Below are 21916 nucleotides of genomic sequence, written 5' to 3'. Positions count from 1 at the left end.
AAGGTATGCCAAAATGTTCAGAAACCTCTGAAACGTGAAAAAAGCAAAAAATTTTATTTTCGATTTTTTTTACAAAGCAAGAAATAAAATACAACCCTTTATGCAAATTATGCACATTACTTAATTGTATTTTCCATCTTCGATCGGAGATTTGGATTCTAAGGAAAGTCGGAAACCTGCCTGAAGATTTGAGATGCACCATGACAAAGTTACTAATAAGAAAGACTTTATTGATAAAGAATGCAGATGATGGCGACTTAAGCGATAAAAGATACAGAAGACATAGAGAGCAAAAGTTTTGTAGATATCAGCGGAAAATAAAAACGTGGCTTATTCACCTAAATTTTTATGGGGAGGAAGAATTTAACAAAAAATCATGAAATATCACGTAGGGGAGGGAGGGGTCTAGTAAAATATCATGTGTACTTATTTTTTTTAAAAAAAAATCTAAATATATTAAAAAAAATCAAACACTTTACAGATTTTTTACGTATAATATACAGATAATATAATTTATAATATCCACTATTATTTATGCAAATCGAGCATATATTATATCTATATATATATAAACCTCGTGTCACAATGTTGGTTCGCGATGAACGCCCAAACTACTGAACCGATTTTGAATTTTATTCTATTATCGTGTGCATATATATATCCGATTTAGGTTAAAGGAAATTTTGAAAAGTAAATTTGAAATATAAAAAATTTTTAAAATTTTTATAAATTTCAAAAAGTTTTGACAGAAAATGACAAAAAAAAATTAAAATGTCAAATGTCAAAATTTATGGAAAATTCGAGAAAAAAATTTATGATTTTTGAAAAAAAAAATTCGACAGTTCAACTAATATAATTCAAAAGCATATACATATATAGATATATCCAACATTTATATCCAAATTAGATGAAATGCTATATTCAAAATCACTGTTCATAGTTTAGAATCTAATTGAAAATCAATGTTTATAAATTTCATAAATTATAAATGTTGACATGAAAAAAGTGAAATGTCATTTGCCAATATTTATGAAAATAATTAGATAAATAGATTCATAATTTATATTTATTTGATTAGCTTACCAAATTATTTCGGATCTTCATAAAAACTTCATCAAAACATTATAGATCACAATAAAAAAGCGGCATATTAAATTTAAAATTAATCATAAACAAAATTGACATTTCAAAAAAATGGAATTGTTAACGACTTCAATAAGAAACAAATATACATTAATTATTCCAAATTATGTTATAGGTAATATTGCCAATCAAATTATAGATACAAAACACTATTGAAAAATAAATTATATCATATTATATTAATTTTCGACGAAAAGGAAACATTTTGACATTTATATATATATTTTTTTATTATTATTATTATTATTATTATTATTATTATTATTATGTTACTATTTCTATTATTGTTATTTTGTTATATTTTATTATTTTTCTAGTATTATTTTATTATTCTGAAATTTTATTTATATTATTTATTAATCTTATTTTTATTATTATTTGCTTATATTTTACATTAAATCATATTACGGATATTATTTTTATGTAAATTTTATCCTTTGCTCTTTTATTTATTTAAATTTATATTATTATTTATCAATATTACTTGATGTTAATAAATTAGCAGTTGTAATAATTATTGAAATTAAAAAAAAAAACTAATAAAAAAAAATATATTTGGTGCATATTGAATATATGAAATTGACATTCACTATTTTTGAATTAAATGCAAATGTAAAAAATCAGATATTTATGTAAAAAATTGTATATTTAGATAAAGGTACTGCGTTGATTTAGACTAAAATCTAATTTATTCACTGATTAAAAAAAAATTTCACTATTTGACATAAACAAAATTAAAATAAACAAAACACTATGATGGCGTTGGAATTAATTGTCAAAGTGTAAAGAAATTAGTGTAATTAAAATATAATATTAATATTAGTATATCATGTATATTAAAAGATCTTCTGCAAAGCGGAAAAATATTTTTGATGGAGAAACAACGTTTGCCGGGTCAGCTAGTATATATATATATATATATTTTTTTTGTAGAGTTTCGACCAAGAATCCAAATGTAATAAAAAACAAGAAAAGTTTTTAATAAACAATTTCTTTATTTATTTATTGATTTACTGTCGACGTTTCGGAACTAGGTACGTTCCATCTTCAGGACATCTGTCAAGAAACATGATCTTGATGAGATTTAAGCAAACAAAATGTTTAGGAAAAGAAAATAGATTTTTCTTAAATAATAAATTAATTGATTTCTTTTTCTTTTCCTAAACATATTGTTTGCTTAAATCTCATCAAGATCATGTTTCTTGACAGATGTCCTGAAGATGGAACGTACCTAGTTCCGAAACGTCGACAGTAAATCAATAAATAAATAAAGAAATTGTTTATTAAAAACTTTTCTTGTTTTTTATTACATTTGGATTCTTGTTCGAAACTCTACAAAATATACACAAATCCAAGATTCTACCATTTAATATATATATATATATATATATGTGTGTGTGTGTGTGTTCGCTTTATATTATTATTTAAATTTTTATATGGTTTATGGTCATATGTCAATTTGATTTTTTTCTTTACAACACTTTAAAAATTTAAAGTACCAAGGACAATCTGGAGTGTCCACGGTTGTCGACAACGCTCGTTCACGCAGTGACGCCACAGTTCTCTTCTATCTTTTGTGACTTTTTCACCTAAGTATTTATTTAACTCTATTTTTTCTATTGAGAACCAGTGCATAAAAAGTGAAAGTCCAACAGTTTTAAAAACCGCGTCCACCTTTTAAAAAACATTTGTTTCTTATTCCCCAACCGTTCCCCACCGCACTTTCCATCCTCTTCTCACCCATCAAATTTACCATCATCATCCCTCTCTCTCTTTGTGACACGGCCGCCGATTGCGATACTCAAGTTTGTTCGCCTGCGACTCCGACGCAAAGACGCAAAACCGCCGCGGACATCTCCTAAAGTGGCATGGCGTACCTTGAACAATAAATATTAAATGTATTCTTAACATACATATATGTGTATAGAAGACTTATTAACGATATGTGTTTATAATAATAGTTACGACATTCCGATAAGTCTGTCGAGATCGATGTGTTAATATAATGTAGAGAATTTTTGTTAGACGAGATGTAAATAGTGAATTGTGAAGGAAATTGTGTGCGAAAATGCAAAGTGATAAGTGATTGATAGATTGATATAGAATTTTGCAGGTATGGGATTGATTTGTACTAGAAAATAGTGTTTTTGTACTTGTAATATGTGGGTGTATACTGGTTTACAAGTGCTTTTTGCATAAACGTGTCGTTTGCAGCAAATTTGTTTGTTTATAGCAATAAATTAAATTGTTAGATCATTATTAAAACTAAGATTTTTTTGGAACAATTTTTTGCTGCTTACCAATAAATTTTGATATATGAAATCCAGGAAACAAAAAGTTAATTTGTTTCTTTGTGAATGGTTATAAAAGATCCTTCCCTTATTTTGAATAATTTTTTTCCGAAATATAATACAGTAGGTTTGCTTAGTAAAATTAGTCAATTTATTACCAGACCCGTGAAATATTTGGTACATTTTTCTTTGCCTAATTATAAATCTGAAAGTAGTATACTAGGGTTAAAAAAGATTTTATTATGTTTTATTATGTCAATATGGTCTGTAAGCATGGTTTTGAATTGTTTGGAAACTTTTCATTATTTTTATGTTTATTTTAAATAGTCTTTTGATTAAATTTTCTTTAAAACTTACCATAGTAGGTTTAATACAGTATATATTATGCTTATTTATTTATTTATTTATTTATTTGTTCATAAGCAAGCCGTAATCAATAATAATAGATATTATTTCAGGCTCTTGTCGAGCCTTAACGAATTTAGTCAATTTATTACAAAAACTATGAAATTTTGGGTAAATTTTTTATTGTTTAATTTTAAATCTGTATATAAGGGTTAAAAAAGTCTTCATTATGTTTTAATATGTTCTGTAAGCATAGTTTTAAATTGTTTAGGACTTTTTCATTATTTTTACGTTATTGAAGTCTTTTTTTTAAATTTTGACTAATTTCACCATCATAAGTTAAGCCGCAATCTATACAATTAATTTAATATACAATTTACATCTTTACATACAGTAATTATGTTTTATTTTGTTGATATGTTCTGTAAACATAATTTTAAATTGTTTTGAACTTATCATAATTTTTATGTTGTTCAAGTCGTTTTATTAAGTTTTGACTAGTTTCACCTATATAAGTTCAGTTGCAATCCATACAATTAATTTCATAAACAATTTTAGTACATTTTTTATTTCTTAATTATAAATCAGAATGTAGTATAGTAGGGTTAAAAAATATTTTTGTTTTATTGTGCTAATATGTTGTAACTAGTTTCATCAATATTTATAGAGTTGCAATCTATACAAATAATTTCATGAACCATTTCATAAACAATTTTTAGTTCATTTTCTTATTTCTTAATTATAAATCTGAATGTAGGATAGTAGGGAAAAAAAGTCTTTATTATATTTTATTGTGCTAATATGGTCTGCAAGCATAGTTTTAAATTGTTTTGGACTTTTTCATTGTTTTTATGCTTTTGAAGTAGTTTTATAAAATTTTGACTAGTTTCACCAATATAAGTTCAGTTGCAATCTAAACAATTTATTTAGTAAACTAAATTTCTAAGACATTTGGTGTTGAAAGGAATTTTTGTAATAATTAGAATATCGGTAAGAGTTAATTGATTTATGGTACCAATTTGTTATTAATCTAATTAATAACATTAATTAATCTAATGTAATAATGTATGTTAAAAACTAATCGAGTTTATTATCTCCAGTTGTAATTGTAAATTGTAATTTTTTTAACAAGTTTTCAATTAATAATTATACCATCACTAGGAATACAATACAAGTGATTATCATCTACAAAGCGTTAATGAATAATATGTTTGTTATAATTTTTAACAACTGTATTTTCAAATTGCAAATTATTAATTAATAAAAAAATATTTTACATTTTTTTAAATATGTTTGAACTACGAGAAAACTTATATATAAATATTCCTAGGCTTTTTCTCTAAAACAATTTTCTTCTTATTATGAACATCATATTATGATCACTTATTTTATTCCCAACTATACCAAGTTTTCTGTTTTTTTTTTTAAATTATTCTCAACTTTTCTATTATTTTTTATAATGCTAATTGGTTTCTCACAAATAACATTGTATTGTACAATAACCAACAAAATGAATTTTTTAATTAAATTAATTTTTACAAATAAAGTCGCACGAATTTTTAAACAATACTGAAAATCTTTGAATATATAAGAAGAATTTCATTTCAATTTGTAAATAAGAATTTCTAATGAGATTTTCTCATTGATCATTTTTTAAAATCCAAATTTTCTAAAATCTTTTTCATGATCTAATATAAATATAAATATAAATATAAATATAAATATAAATATAAATATAAATATAAATATAAATATAAATATAAATATAAATATAAATATAAATATAAATATAAATATAAATATAAATATAAATATAAATATAAATATAAATATAAATATAAAATATAATAATAAAAGTGGGTAAATTAATTCTATTCTCAGTGTTTTGGAATTTACTCAAAGTCTTTACTTATATTTTTGTAATTTTTTGTCTTTTGTCTTACATCAGATTTTCAATTCAAATTACATTCTCCCTAATTTTTACTATATCTTAAATACAAAAATCCGACGGTTTTTTACATTTTTCTCCACATTACCATTTGTTTCATAAAAAATAAACACCTGTTTCATTTGAGTTCAAATTTTAAGCACGATTTCTATTACTTGCAAAAAGTCTTACTAAAACTCTTTAATGTCTTTTGTCATTAATTTTGGATAAATAGATTAATAAATTTATTTATTTATTTAGATTAATAAACATGTGCTTTTTGACGAGTGTCCCATATCTAGCCGGTAGGCCAAAAGTGCACTCAACCTAAAACTAGGCCTCGTTTCAGGTCAGAGTGCAACAGGCCGTAACCGTTATATGGGACAAACATTATTTCGGTATATAATATGCACAAATTATATTAATTTTTCAAGCTATATTATATAATACATTTTGGGACACGTTTTTTGCAAATATATAATTATATAATTACATGAACTTCAGATTTACTGGTCTGGAAATTTTGTGAACTAAATAAATGATGGAATGTTAGAAGTTGGCTGTTAAAACAAACCTTTTAGAACATTGTGAGCCAACAAAAAAATTAATAAAAAATATTTTTATTTTTATTTTCGCATATCCATCCCTGTATTTATTGAATATAAAATGATAATATTTGGTTCTTCAGAACATTACATGCCTTTATATATTTTATATTATTTGATATAAATAATACATTTAATTAATTGTTCAAAAGTATGAAACCGTGAATCTATGGATATGGTAAATCTAGGAGCTAGTTAACAAGTTCTTCATAGTGCCTATAAGGCAAATAAAATGGATTTTTACTTATAACAGTTTATTAATATTTTCTTTTAGAATTTGTTCTAGCAACTTCTTTTCTGGCCTAATTATTTTTATATTTTTGACTTTGCTTGAATATCTAGTTTTTAAGATTTATTATAAAATAATTACGAGTCTCTCGTTAATTTAACAACATGAAGAATACACAATGCAATTTGTTGGCCTTCCGTGAGAATTGCCATTTAGATTTTTAGTCATGCACGACCTCGTCGGAACGACATAAAAGTTATAAAAAAATTGTTCATAAATTTAATCACAGTCTTATTACTGAACAAAACATAAAATTGCAGTTATCAATTACGTTATATATAATTTAATATTTTTTTCATCTTTATTAACATATTTAATTGAAACCAGAACGTAGTAATAATATTGTTACTGATAATGAGGCTTGGAAACTAAAAATATTTTTATTATCCGGAACATATAAATAGTATTGTATTGTTTGTTTATTTAAAAAATTGATCATAACATTCTTCTTACTAAATTATCTAAGATTGGTCTTACTTCTTCACTTATTTATTTTTTTAAGAGTTATCTTCATAATTGTAAACAGTTTGTCTATCTTAATGGATTCTTGAGCAATATTGAAAATATCAGTTCAGGTGTTCCTCAGGGATCCATTCTTGGCCCACTACTATTTATTATTTTTATTAATGACATATCTGAAATTATTAGCTGTCCACATTTATTATTTGCAGATGATCTCAAACTATATCTCAAAATAAATTCTATTGATGACTGCTTATTATTACAGTATCAACTTGACTCTTTCCACTCTTGGTGTGTCTATAACAAATTACATTTAAATATATCAAAGTGCAAGATTCTTAGTTTTTCACACAAGCGCGTTCCAATACATTTTGATTAAAAAATTTCTAACACCAGTATTGATAGATGTAATAAAATTTCAGATTTAGGAGTTTTATTCGAATCTGGTTTGTTTTTCACTGACCATATACCTGATACTTGTAATAGAGCACATAAATCTTTAGGTTTGATACTGAGAAATTGTAAACAATTCAATTCTAACAATGCACTTCTTTGCATGTACTATTCTAATGTACGTTCAAAATTAGAATATGGTTCGATCATTTGGTATCCTCATCAAATCAACAACTCTGATGCGATAAAGAAGGTTCAGCAAAAATTTCTGAAATATCTTTATTATAAAACATATAAAATTTACCCTTAACGTGGCTTTTACCACAAAACTTTACTAAAAGAATTTGGTATTCCTTCTCTTGCCTCACGTCGATTTATCTGTACAATTATGTTCTTATTTAAATTTTGCAATAATTCTATAGACTGCCCTCTTATTCTTAACCAATTATTCTTTGATGTTCCAAGGCACAATTATTTTTCAATTATCCTACTCCTAAATCTAGTTCTCTCTTAAATTCGCCAATTTTACTTATGTCCTCTAACTTTAACTTAATTAATAATGAAATAGATATTCACAACAGTTCACCTAATCAAATAATCTCCATCTGCACAAGTTAACCTTTTTATTTTCTTTTCAAATATCTCATTATTTTATCTTATTCTGTTTATAAATAATATTGTTACATTCTGCATTATATGTAATTTTATGTTAATAACTATATATTGTAATTTTGTATATATTTTAATTGTTATTCATTATGTAAAATAATTGTATTTTTGAGTCCTCTTGGAAGAAATCTGTGGGCTATATATTTAAAAATAAATAAATAAACAAATAGATAGTTCGACAATAAATTCATTATTGTCTTCTGGTTTTTCCAGATATCTCCTGGTGGCCGTGTTAATGATCATCTACCAAGATGCCTCGAAAACTGATTAAATTCCTGGTCTTGTTCGACAATACTTCACTCTTGTACTTTCCTGGACAGTTTTTATCCGGAAGGGTTTTGTTGGAACTTCAGGAGGATATTCCCACATTAGGTAAATAATAATATAAATAACTATATTAATAAAGAATTTTTTTTTTATTTATTTGTTTGTCTTTTAGGTCTGCATTTCCATGTGATCGGCGAAGGTGTAGTAAAAGTCAGATCTTCACGTGATGTCAGAACAAGAGACAGAGAGAACTACATTGATTTCAGGATGAGATTACTTGGGGAACCAGGTTTGTTCATAAACCACAGTAATAATATATTTATTAGGGTTTGTCGGTTTTCAAAAACCGGATTTAAAAACCGTTTTACTGTATAAATGGAAAATGACAAATATAGCCAAATATAAAAGATAGATGAAAGCGTTTTGATTCTTGAAATCATATCGGTTCAATAGCATTTGATATCTTATCAGTCTGCAATGGTTCCCAGAAAGGTTTTGTATATATTTAGACTTTTATACCAGTGTATATATTAATTTAAATCAGTTTGACTTCTTCTTGAAGAAGTAACTTCTTCTACTCAAACTTAAAAAAAGTTTTAAACCCTAGAAATCACAAATTAAAGAACAAAAAACTTAGAATTATTATATCAGGCTTTAAAAACAATTAAGCATAATTCGGTCGCCAGTATGAGAGTATTTTCTATTTCAGGAAATTTTGTGAGTAAACAAAGGACACGTCTAAGTAGCAATTCGATAGACGTTCTCAGTTTTTTTGAAATCATATTTCATTAAACAAAAAAACAATTTGAATGTTTAAAATTAATTAATTAAAATTGCTCGGAACAGACAATACCTGTGTTTAGCTTAATCGTTTTTAAAACTAAAATTGATATTAACAAGTATGTATCAACATGTATCTAATATTTTTTTCTTTTTATTTTAATTTAATAAATTTTTGTTATTTATTAATGTATTATTTTTATTTATTCGAAAACTTTCCTTTCACTATCATAAAAATATTTTCATTCTTATATGTGAAAATGATGCATGAGTAACGAATAATTATTTTCAAAGTTATTTATTCAAGACAAAGTATTATTTTGTAGTTCTACTAATTAAAATTAAAATAATTTTATTAACTATCTATAAAATTGAACAATAAATAAATTCAGTCAGATACAACGCTAAATTACGCTAAATTTGCGGATAAATTACAGAATATTCGAGCAAAAATTTATTTCCTATATAAAATTCGAAAACCGGTTAAAACCGGTTTTTAGTAAAATTAAAATTCGAAAACCGGTTTTATGAAATGTCGGTTTTTGTATAAAACCTAATATTTATTAACTCTCTTCCTGTGCCGCCTATAGGCGAAATTGGCTTGACGACCTGTGTGTATGAATGTTGCCATAGATAATATTGACTTTTGCTTCAATGGGCATCACACTTCTGTAAATTATTGATAATTTCTATTGCAAAACTCCTGCTAAAAACATTCTTGTAACGAAAGAGTTAAAAATAAGGTATGCAAGTTTATTTTTTGTACAAGTGCCTTTATGCTCATTTATAATTTTTTAATTAACACTCTCCAATTTGGACTATTTTTATTTTAATATATTTGCTATTCTTCTATTTTCTATTTGTTTCCATTTTTAGCATTTTTGCTACTTTTCTGTTATTTTTAACTTCCCGTAGAGTAAGTTATTGTAATGGGCCGAAAATCGAAATTGAAAATTTTTACATTTCTCGACGTTTTGAAGGTTTCTGAACATTTTGGTATACCTCAGAAAAAATGGATGTGTGTGTGTGTATGTATGGATACAACATTCCAGTCACGTTTTCGGGCGCATGGATCAACCGATTTGAATGGTTCAAAAAACATTCGATTCCTATCGATAGGAAGAAGAGCTGATTAGTTTTTGGCAAAGGCAGGTCCAGCCGTTTCGGGGATACGGAGCAAAGAGCGCAGAAAATAGAAATCGAGTTTTTGAGTGAACGGAGCATCCGATTTGAATGATCCAAAAAACATTCAATTAGTAATGATTGGGAGAAGTGATTATTAGTTTTTGGCAATGGCAGGTCCAGCCATTTTGAAGATACAGAGCTAAATGTGCCATAAATGGCAGTTTTTGAGAGAACTAAGCGTCCAATTTAAATGATTCAAAGAACTATCAGCTTGTTTTAACAAAATAATTGATTTTGGAAAAAAAAAATTTTAGGTCAAGGTGCCACTGTCCTGTCACCAGGAATACACAGCTTCCCTTTCAAACTAGGGTTGCCTTTAGGTCTACCTTCCACGTTTCTCGGTAAACACGGTTGGGTACAATACTATTGCAGGGCCGCACTCAGGGAGCCCCACGGGGTCACCCATAAAAATCAACAGGTGTTTATCGTCATGAACCCTGTGGACTTGAATTTGGAACCACCTGTATTGGCGGTAAGACGATAATAGTAACTTCATCGACTTTTATAAAAATAATTCTATTATATTTTGTTTTATTGTTAGCAACCCTATCGGTGTGCAGTGTCCCACAAAGTTGGGGGCGTGGCCTGTGTGGGGGGCGGAGCCCTGGTTTGTGACGTCAGTCTGGACCGAGGCGGATATGTTCCTGGTGAAACTGTTCTCATTAATGCGACCGTCACGAATGACAGTGGGATAACTATTAAGAATATCAGAGCAGCATTGACAGAGGTATTTATTAAACTTGCAGTTTATCAAAAAAATACATATCTTATATATAAAAATGGAGCTCTCGATCAAATGATCCGCTAAAACTCAAAAACGGCTAAACCGATTTGGCCAGTCTTAGTCTTGAAAAATTCGTGCTAATCAACAGGTCGTCGGAAAGGTGAGATGTTGTTTCAAAATCGCGTAGAAACTTTACATTTTTAATTTGAACATTTTTGTAGAGGCGTAATTTAAATAAAACAATGGAGCTAATACGTCAAATGTCAAACGTTTTTGACAGACGATGTTCGATTACATTTAATAAGATGTCTTACGTGAATATTATTTAATTATGATTAAATTGTAGTAAGTAGTTTTGCTTGTAGTTTTATTTATACATAAAAACGTTATTAAACGGGCTGCAAGTGCTGCTAGAAACTCAAAATATCAACATTTTTGAAATGTTAATATGAAAATGCACTTTTTGGCATATTTTTCTCAAACACGGTTTCTCTGAAAGATCTCATTTGTATAATTATATACTTATTGGTATTTATGAAACATTTTCTAGGTTATATTATTTTGTATTTATATTTTTTAAATTCAGAACCTAAACTTGGTATCGATCAAAGGGACATTTTGTCGAATAACACTTTCCCAGTTATAATTTCCCAGAATTTATCGAAGAATAGATAGTAATATATGAAGGTCGGGGGTTAAAAATGTCCCACCACCGATGTGTCAAAAACCAGTGAAGATAAGCATTGTTTAACTAAGATATTTGAAAGTAGAGGAAAAAAGATGTATAACGAGCTATAACCTTGTTTCTCATGACTTTGCTATCGGGAGATAAATAGTAATTTTTGAAAATCCATAATAAAAGTATTTTCTTCCGTTGGTAGTTTTTTAGCATTAGTTAAAAATGTAATCATTTTATAAAATGAAACCTGTTTGCCACCTGACCGTTCTAAGTTACTCCGCCTATAGGATAAAAAGGTCTAGATAACAAATTTTTGAAAGATACCAAAAAAGCACATTTTTACAATGATGAAGCAGCTGGTAGTTTTACTGAACGTAGTCAGATAATTGTTCGTTTGAAATTTGTCATTTGTTGTGATATAATTGTTTCGATTATTATAATATAATAAAAAATAAACAACACAAAGTCAAATTGGACCTTTGTGCTGCGTCCTGCTATACATATATACTTTTTATTAAATTTACTTTAATTCATCGAATGTTACTCGAAACTTTTCAAAAAGCACTTCAAAGAAGAAATACTAAATTCATTTTCTATCTCTCCTCGCAGAAATTTGAAAATTTTGTATAAGTTCAGTAGTATTATTTACAATTATACACAAAATCCAGAATCCGAAAAGAATCTGAAAAACTTGAAACGTAATCAAAGTCGAAAGGCCAAAAAAGACTTGAATTGAATGGATTATACCATTTTTTCTATAGAAAGTGTATAAATCTTCCAGTTTAATTGTATTGACAAAATATAGACAAACTAATTGGTTTTTATAATACCTTATACAATATAAAGCATTCAAACAACAAGTCCTTATACATTTAAAGTATTAATATTTTTGATTCTCCAGAAATTGTCTAGAATATACCTTACTTAGCAAAACAACGTTTGCAGGGTCAGCTAGTATTAATAATAATAATCTTTGTTTGAATTTTGCTCTCTTAATTTATTCACTCCCTTTTCGTCATATATTTAACTTCCCGAAGAAAAAGTCTGTGTTTTCATAAAAAAATCCAATTTGCTAATTTTATGTTTTCTCGACGTTTCGTTTCATTCTGAATCGAATGAGACCAAATTTGGTTAAAGTATGCGTGTGTGTGTGTGCGTGTGTGTGAACAGGTTTTTTTGTTTTTTTTTGTTTGAAACTCATGTATCTAACTCTTATCTTTTTTTCTCAGACAATTGAATACAAGGCCCAAGGTAAAATCGTGAGGACGGAGCGCCGTGAATTGGCGGCCATAACTCGTGGGGGGCGCATAAGACCCGGTGAGACTTGCAAATGGCGTAAGGAGCCCCTGCACGTGCCCCCTTTGCCTCCGACGAACCTTAGGGGATGTCATTTGATGGACGTCAAGTACGACGTCTACGTAAGTAGACGGAAATAGTTGGTTAACATTTATTTATTTTAACGCTGGTATTTTACCATTTACCATTTATCATTTGTCTTATGTAAATGAAATATTTGACAAATATGTACATTAGGGTTGTCCTTAATATGGACATTTTCGAATTTACTTGCTCCAAAGGGCTCAAATGGTTCCAAATTGATAAAAAACAATTCTCTGGAAGTTTTAACTCTTAATATTAACGTTTAGATAGAGCGCAAATCAATCAAAGTTTTGTATGGAAATAGCATGAAACTAGGTTGGTATTGGTATTTAGCCTTGAGGCAATTTACATGAACTTCCCGAAATGTGTAAATAATCGACTTAATCAATAATAAACAAATTAATTTATGAGTGATTAGAAGTATTCCGAGTGGATTTATTACACATAATTAAAAACGAACGAACACGGTAACTCGGAGTATTTTCTAAATGCAAATTTCACAAATCAATAATTTTTATATTTGAACCAGTTTCCGTAGGACTTTAATGGTTTATTAATACCAAGTACTCTAACGTTATACCAAGTAAATCGTCTAATTTTAATTTTAGCAAACGTCAACAAAACTACTCATTTTCTCAAACTTTGATGATTTTTTAAAATTAAACTACTTGTCGTAAGGCCGTAATATTTCAGTAAGTTCTATAAGACCATGATATATATCGCCAAAGAAAGTTTCATAAAAATCGGCTTAAAATTTTAACTAAATAAGTTAAATTAAAATTTTCACCTAAAACTAATCAGCATCATTCCCAAGTAATATCTTTCGAACAGTTTTTGATTTTTTAGAATATCTTTCGAACAGTTTTCGATTCGGTAGAATGAGCTTAAATGTGGACGAAAAGTTTAACACTTTTTTCCAAATTACAAAGAAACGGCTCGGCAGATCGTCTCACAAAACTGACAAACGATAGTCCTTATTGAGATACATCAAATGGTTTTTAAATTTCTGAATTCGGTTCAGGCGTTTTTGAGCAAAGGTCGATGAAAAGTCTAATTTTGACAAATGTCAAAAAAACGATACCAATTTTTGCAAACTTTGACGAATTTTTAAAGCTAAACGAGTTGTCGTAGGGCGGTAATATTTTAGTATGATCTAGAAGACTGTAGTATCTACCGTCAAAAAAATGATCTTTACCAAAAACTAATCAGCACGATTCCCAATCAGTATCTTTTGAACGGTTTTTGAATTTTCATAATCGGTTCAGAATTGCGGGCTAAAACGTGGACGAAAAATTTTTCACTTTGCTGCTATTTATAAAGAAACGTCTCGGCCGATCGTCCCACAAAACTGAATGGCTTTCAAATTTTTGAAATCGGTCAAGCCGTTTTCGAGAAAACGTCGATTTACGGCAAAAAATCTGTTCACACACATACACACACACATGCTTTTTCCAAATTTGGTCTCATTCGATTCAGAATGGCTTGAAACGTCGAGCAAACATAAAATTAGCGAATCGGATTTTTTGATGAAAACATAAACTTCTCCTTCGGGAAGTTAAAAAACAATTCTCTGAAAGTTTTAGCTCTTAATATTGTCTTTTAGATAGTGCGCAATTCAATCAATTTTTTTACGGAAATAGCATGAAAAAAATTTTGAAAATTTTGCAGAGCGTCGAATTTTTAATAAAAAATAACACAAATTTTCACTTTTAATTCATATGTCGCTAAGTTATACCTAAAAAATTTTTTTTTTAATTTTCAAAATTTTTCCCATGTTATTTCCATACAAAGTTTGAACAAACTGCGCTCTATCTAAACTTTAATATTAAGAGCTAAAACTTTCAGAGAATTGTTCTTTATCAATTTGGAACCATTTGAGCCCTTGGGAGCTAGGAAATTCGAAAATGTCCATGTTAAGGACGACCCTGATGTACATCCCTACAGCGACTTGGCGTACTTTTCTATCTATTTCTTCTATCTATTATCCATTATCCCTCTAGTTTATAATCGAGCCCAAAAGTCTGGACAAAGAAGTGAAACTTCAGCTACCAATTGTAGTGGCAACTTATCCGTTGAGGACAGGAGATGCCGGCGCCAATGGCGATGAGACTTTGGGGGGCACCCTGAGGGCCAATTTGGCGGAGGCCCACTATCCATCGACTTTGCCTGTTTTTAGACCGTGGATACATAACAAGGCGTAGGGGGAAGTAGACAGTAGATATAATTTTATATATATATATATATATATATATATATATATATATATATATAGGGTCCGTCAGATAACTTTTTTTTTGAAAATGCTATATAAAAACTACTGAATATTTTCTCAATCTAAATCTTTTCTATTTGAAAGTGCAATCCTTCTGGTTAATAATCGAAAATAATTTCATTGACTAACTTTTAAATGGCTGTCAAGAAATTCTAAATTGCTACCAATAAAAAAAATTATATGGCGGACCCTTTATAAATTACAAACAAAGAATATTTTTGACGGGCATCTATCCGGTTATTAAATCGAATTATATTATTTAATCTTTTTAAAAATAAACTTCCATGCATTTTGTGTCTTAACCATGGTTCTCTGATAAAAACATGGGCTCGCTTTTCTTAGTCCCGAAATGATCCCGACCACTGTCAGCTAGATATCAAGTAGTATGATATCGGTTTTCTTTTGATACCATGAAATATGGTCCGAAGTGAAAATAGCTCTTCGTCGACATTTCTGCAATATACATATGCAAGAAAGAGGCATTCGGATCGTATCCCTGCACTGTGTATAAAAATGAAATCTGATTCTGCCCTTCGTGATTGAGTTGCAGTTTAAGGGGCACAACTAGTGTAACCGCCTAAAAAAGGTGATTTTTGGAAATTTATATTAAAAAAACTACTTTATCAATCATTTCAAAATTTAAAAAATTAAATATTTTTTAAGTTATCGTCGATCTCCAACGGCGCGACAAAAAAAAAGCCTTTCAGTTCTGCAGTGACCCCGGCCTTCTACGTGGATGAAATTTAAAAGTAAAAAATTCTCGTTAAACTAGATAATATTGTCTGTAAAATGAACTACGATAAAGAAAAAAAACAAAAATTGACAAAATGACGGCGTTTTTTTTTTTAAAAGTCGAATTTTATTCAAAATTTTGGTCGTTTTTGTACTGCCAAAATTCGATTTTTGATCCGATCAAAAAATCGATAGTTCATTTTACGGAGAACTATATATAGAACATGTAAAAAAAAGTCGCTGCAGCAAATTCGGAAAATGCTGTTTCGAGAAAATGCGTTTGAAGATAAAATGATTCTTATACTATATACTATATATAAACTCTTTGAATGGCTGTAACTCAAAAACTATTTAAGATATCGATTTAAAATTTTGGTATGTTATTTTTAAAGGTATAACCTATCGAAATATGAAAAAATTGAAAATTCGATTTTTTGAAAATTTCACATTAGTTGTGCCCCTTGGCTCTTGACTTAAAAGTTTTTATTAAGAAAATTAAAATATGTAATAAAATAGTAAAAATGCAACATGTGAGAAAAAGTAAGAAGTATGGAACGCGTAAGAAAAAGTAAAAGTAGAAAATATAAAATAATCAATAAAAATATTACACAAAGATATTGTAGATTACGAGTATGAGAATTTATTCTTTACTCGGCTTCATATTTTATTTTATTCGTTTTATATTGCTCAGTTTATTATGAATTAATTTTGCTTTACTTTGTGTTTTTTAAATTATTATTTTTGTGTTAATAAAACGAATTTGTGTGTTTTATTCTCTGAAGAAGAGTCAAATTGGGTCTCGAAACGTATGATTTTTTTTTAGAAAATTAGTTTAGTTTTCTTTCTATTATCTGGATGGATGTCTGCTCAAAAAGTTTTCTGTTTATAAAAATATATTTATTTATATATATATATATATATATATATAAATAAATGAATAAATATGTATAATATATATACATATATATATATATATATATATATATATATATATATATATATATATATAACAAATTAGTATAATTTTTAAATTAAATATAATGATTTTATTACAAAAAAATATTTTTTGAAAAATCAAGAGACCAATTATTTTGAATTGAATATTATATTATATAAATTTAATTAAATATTAGTAAAGCATTCCATAATATCACAATGCCATAAAGTGTACAGAAAAATATTAAATTTCTATATATGTAAATACTTACAAGAGTACATATAAATATATTTTATATACTTTTACACGCAATAAATTACCACTAATATATGTATATTCTTTTTATTTTAGTTTGCTTGTTAGTAGAATCTTTCGTTTTCTTTTGACATTCAGTTTGCTCGTCAGTAGAGTCCTTTTTATAGGAAGCGTTTATTGATCACGTGACCGATTTTTGAGGATTTTTTAGCCCCCCCTTGGTGATATTTAAAATTATTTCCGCTACTGTTCGTTCGTGTTAAATCGTCTTGCGTTGTGTTTTCTAACTCGCGCTTTAGAGTACTTCCCGTAGAATATAAAATGATTTGCAAAGACTCGCATTTTGCACTTAAACACAACTGATGCATAGTATTAAGAGTACTATGTGAATTTTTGGAGGACCGGCTTATGAAGTTAAGCTGGGCCCAATAAGGAAAATAATGATAAAGTGGTTAGATCCAAGGGTTTTTGTCATAAAAGTCGAGTTTCTGCTGTACAGTAAATATTCTGTTTTGATGATTTATTGTGCATTGCGTGTAGAAAGCATTCTCGAGGAGAACTTTATTTACGCCAGAAAATCCGATTTGCTAATTTTACTTATTCCCGACATTTTTGTTATTCTGAATCGTTTGAGACTATCTGTAGGCCGATTTTTATCTTTTCATCGAAGTTTTCTCCTCTGGACCAATTTTCAAAATTTTAAGAGCCATTCGAGGTTACTCGATTATTTTGTTGAAACTTTGTATAACAATATATTTTGCAGTCTGAACTAACACATTTGTTAAGACGTTACACCTTAACCCTTCTTTGCATGATTTTTTCTATTTTAATAAAATAAATCAGGGTGATGTAATTAATGCTCTAGATTAAAGGAAAAATATTTAAAAAAATCCTAATGTAAATAGAAGTATGTATTATGTAAAAAACAATATGATGGAAATTTACATCATCATGCATTGCCACATATCTTGCCCATTGTAAGCAGACTCTTTTTACGTTCACCTCTTTTTTGAGCATTTTTAACTTCCCGTAGGGCAAGTTATAGTAATCGCAAAAAAATCGAAAATGAAAATTTTTATATATCTTTACGTTTCAGAGGTTTCTGAACATTTTGGCATACCTTAGAAAAAATGGATGTTTGTGTGTGTGCGTGTGTGTGTGTGTGTGTATGTATGTATGTATGTGCGTGTGTGTATGTATGTGCGGATACAAATTTTCGTCGACGATTTCGGGAACACGGATCAACCGATTTGAATAATTCAAAAAGCATTCGATTCGTATTGATAAGGAGACGTGCTGATTAGTTTTTGGCGAAGGCAGGTCTAGCCGTTCCGAAGATACGGGGCAAAAAGTGCCGAAAACTGTAACTCAGTTTTTAAGAGAACGGAGCGTCCGATTTTAATAATTCAAAAAACATTTTACATGTATTGACAAGGTGAACAACCGATCAAATTTTCATAAAGGCAGGTCTAGCGGTTTCGGAGATCTAATGAAAAAAGTAAAAAAAAAATGCCATTTGGCGGTCAAAAATGATCATTAGACATATGCACATCAAATTATCAGATATTTTTTTAGAGATTTTAACAATAAGTATAAATTTTGTTTACATTCTTATGGGTTCCGTACCAATGTTTACGCGTTAGACGGCGACGCGGCGCTTACGCGCTTTGATATTTCGTCTTTATGCAGTTAAAGCAGTACGATTGCTTTGAAAAGAAGTTTAGATCTTCCAAAATAAAAACAATTTATTAAATTGGTGAGTAACTTGTGCGAGCTAAATTTCTTAATATGTGTTTAGTTAGTCTCGCAACATACTGAATACTGAATTTATAAACTTAAAAATATAAAATAAAAATCATTAAAACTGCCTGGAAGGGAGAGTTTAGAGGCCGAAAATCGAAAATGAAAATTTTTGCATCTCTCGACGTTGTGAAGGTTTCTGAACATTTTTAAGGGGCATTCATCAGAAACTAAATGGATGTGTGTGTGTTTTGTATGTCCGCATTTTTTCGTCCACGTTTTCGTGCGCACGGATCAACCGATTTGAATGGTTTAAAAAACATTCGATTCCTATTGATAGGGAGATGAATAAATAGTTTTTGGCAAAGGCAGGTCCAGCCGTTACAGAGATACGGAGCAAAGAGTGCAGAAAATACAAATCGAGTTTTTGAGAGAACGGAGTATCGGATTTGAATGATCTAAAAACATTCTATTCGCAATGATTGGGAAAAGAGATGATTAGTTTTTGGCAAAGACAGGTTTCGCTATTTCGCAGATACAGAGCTAAATGTGCAAAAAATGGCAGTTTTTGAGTGAACTAAGCGTCCGATTTGAATGATCTAAAAAACTTTCTGCCTGTATTGACAAAACAATTGCTTTTGAGGATAAAAAATTATTACATCTTTTTTAAAAATTCAAAAAATCACCCAGGATAAGCACAGTCTAAGCGCCATTCTGGTACAAATGCGTTACCCAAGTGCGTTTAGACTGTTTATGTACTGGAGCACTTTTCCAATTTTGTGAAAACTATTAAGGAAATTATTTTTTTTTAAATTGAATTCGAAATGAAATTACGATTGTTAATGTTCTGGAGATAAATTGATTTATGATTTATGATTTACATTTGATATTGCTCAGATATAACAAACAAGATAGCAAAAATAATGAAAGTTACAGTATTTGTAATAATATATTTGAAAACGTTTAAAATTTCTCGAATATTTCATTACGATACGGGAAGTTCCAGCGATTTGCCTTGAGGCACGATGCCATACACCACTAGTTTATTTATTTATTCAACATTTTAAAGTGTACAAATTATAAACTAAAGATAATATATGAGAAAACTAGAGTACTAAGAGTTCATAGATAGCTTTGTATATATACATAACATGTAATATTAACTAAAAAAATATAACATTGAATAAAAACTAATAATATTAAACATTTAATAAACTATAAATCACTACTTAAGACAGTCTTTTAAGGATAATTTTTCAGGCTTGATTTTTTATATTTGTCACCGACAGACCAAAGATATCAATCTCAGAAGCAAATTTATTTATTATTTTTGATATTTTGAATATTGTCAATATATAAATGTTCAAAACGAATTCTTAACAAAAATGATAATAAACATGTTTTAAAAGAATCCTTAACAATATTAAAATATCAAATTCAAATAAATCAAATTTATTTATATTACTTTAAAACATCCCTTCTGTGAATCTTATAATATAAAAACAAATATACTTATATAAATTTATTCATAGTACTAAATATTTGTACAGCAGTAATTAAATTTACAATGCAAATAAAATATAAGTAATTCATAGATATTTCTGCTTTCTGTTTGTTAATATTTCACTGATCTTCATCACGTTTTCTATTATGAACAGGTCACCTTGTGTCTCTTCAAGCTGTTCGAATGTGCAAATTCCTTATTGCATGTATCACATTTGAAAGGGCGATCCCTTGTATGAATACGCATGTGCCTTTTCAAGTCACCCGATTGTAAGAATGTTTTACTGCATATTTTACATTTGAAAGGGCGTTCCCCTGTGTGAATACGCATGTGCCTATTCAAGTGACTCGATTGTAAAAAAGTCTTATTGCATATTACACATTTAAAAGAACGCTCTTTGGTATGAGTGACCATATGTGATTTTATACTACTTTTTTGTGAAAATGTCTTATTGCATATTTCACATTTGAAAGGTCGTTCTCCTGTATGAATAAGCATATGTTTTGTCAAAGCGCTTTTATCTTTCCATGTCTTATGACAGATTTTGCATTCGATAGGGCGTTCTGTGCTATGAGTAATCATGTGTCGTTGCAATTTTGACGAATATTTAAATGTCTTATCGCATACATTGCATTTAATGTTTCCATTTTTGCCATTTCTAGGTATGTGGTCAACCATGTGCTCTTTCAAATAATTAGATTCTGAAAATGTTCTATTAGAAATGTCATATTCACAATCGGGTGTCTCAATTACCTCATGTTTGATTTCTTCTTCAATAGTTATTTCGGAATTCATAAATCTTTCCAGACAAGTTTCATCATCTTCTAAACATGATTCAGACTTAACAATACCTTCAAAATCACATTCATTTTCAAGTTTTGTGTCTTCTATTGAAAGTTCTAGTGGCTCAATTTTAATTTTCTGATCATCCATAATTGTTTCTTCAGACATTTTCACTGCGTATGGTATCCTTTTCAAATATTTCAAATATTATAATCAATCTAAATATACTTGCATTTGTTGTAGAAAATCTTCCAGCTGTTTATTCCGAATGATATTAACACTTTACATTACACGGTTATGGTCGTTCCGAAATCCGAATTCAAGTTGACATTTCGAGCATAGAGTATCTTTTGATAAAGACGCGCTCAGAAGGATTCTTAGTTAGGGGACATATTGTAGTCGCAAATTTGGCGCTAGTGAGCCGATGAAAAAGTATTGTCAAATGTTTTATGTTGGTGATTGAGATTATAGTAATCGCAAAAAAATCGAAAATCAAAATTTTTATATATCTTTACTTTTCATAGGTTTCTGAACATTTTGGCATACCTTAGAAA

At 28.5% G+C, this 21916-nt stretch overlaps 2 protein-coding genes across 2 annotated transcripts; one reads left to right on the top strand and one right to left on the bottom strand.

Moving 5' to 3' along the window:
- The first annotated feature begins 8349 nt into the window (after positions 1-8349).
- LOC113367792 (arrestin domain-containing protein 2-like) lies at positions 8350-15340 on the top strand. Its single transcript, XM_026609372.1, has 6 exons — positions 8350-8496; positions 8564-8680; positions 10611-10828; positions 10898-11083; positions 12989-13177; positions 15140-15340. The coding sequence occupies exons 1-6, from the start codon at positions 8376-8378 to the stop codon at positions 15338-15340; spliced, it is 1032 nt and encodes a 343-aa protein (XP_026465157.1). The 5' UTR covers positions 8350-8375.
- A 5383-nt stretch (positions 15341-20723) lies between these two features.
- LOC113367791 (gastrula zinc finger protein XlCGF49.1-like) lies at positions 20724-21530 on the bottom strand. Its single transcript, XM_026609370.1, has one exon. It carries the CDS (start codon positions 21528-21530, stop codon positions 20724-20726), a length of 807 nt encoding a protein of 268 aa, XP_026465155.1.
- Positions 21531-21916: the final 386 nt, after the last annotated feature.

The sequence above is a fragment of the Ctenocephalides felis genome, unplaced genomic scaffold, assembly GCF_003426905.1.
Source record: "Ctenocephalides felis isolate EL2017-DRISC unplaced genomic scaffold, ASM342690v1 CF-g0.4_SCAFFOLD_01170, whole genome shotgun sequence".
Lineage (NCBI taxonomy): Eukaryota > Metazoa > Arthropoda > Insecta > Siphonaptera > Pulicidae > Ctenocephalides > Ctenocephalides felis.
The sequence above is the reverse complement of the archived record's forward strand: the minus strand, read 5'-3'. Positions and strand labels throughout refer to the sequence as shown.

Coding starts and splice junctions, on each gene's coding strand:
- LOC113367792 (XM_026609372.1), top strand. CDS start 8,376: ATGCCTCGAAAACTGATTAAATTCCTGGTCTTGTTCGACAATACTTCA. Junction 8,497..8,563: donor GGAGGATATTCCCACATTAG/GTAAATAATAAT, acceptor TTTGTCTTTTAG/GTCTGCATTTCCATGTGATC. Junction 11,084..12,988: donor TCAGAGCAGCATTGACAGAG/GTATTTATTAAA, acceptor TTTTTTTCTCAG/ACAATTGAATACAAGGCCCA.
- LOC113367791 (XM_026609370.1), bottom strand. CDS start 21,530: ATGTCTGAAGAAACAATTATGGATGATCAGAAAATTAAAATTGAGCCA.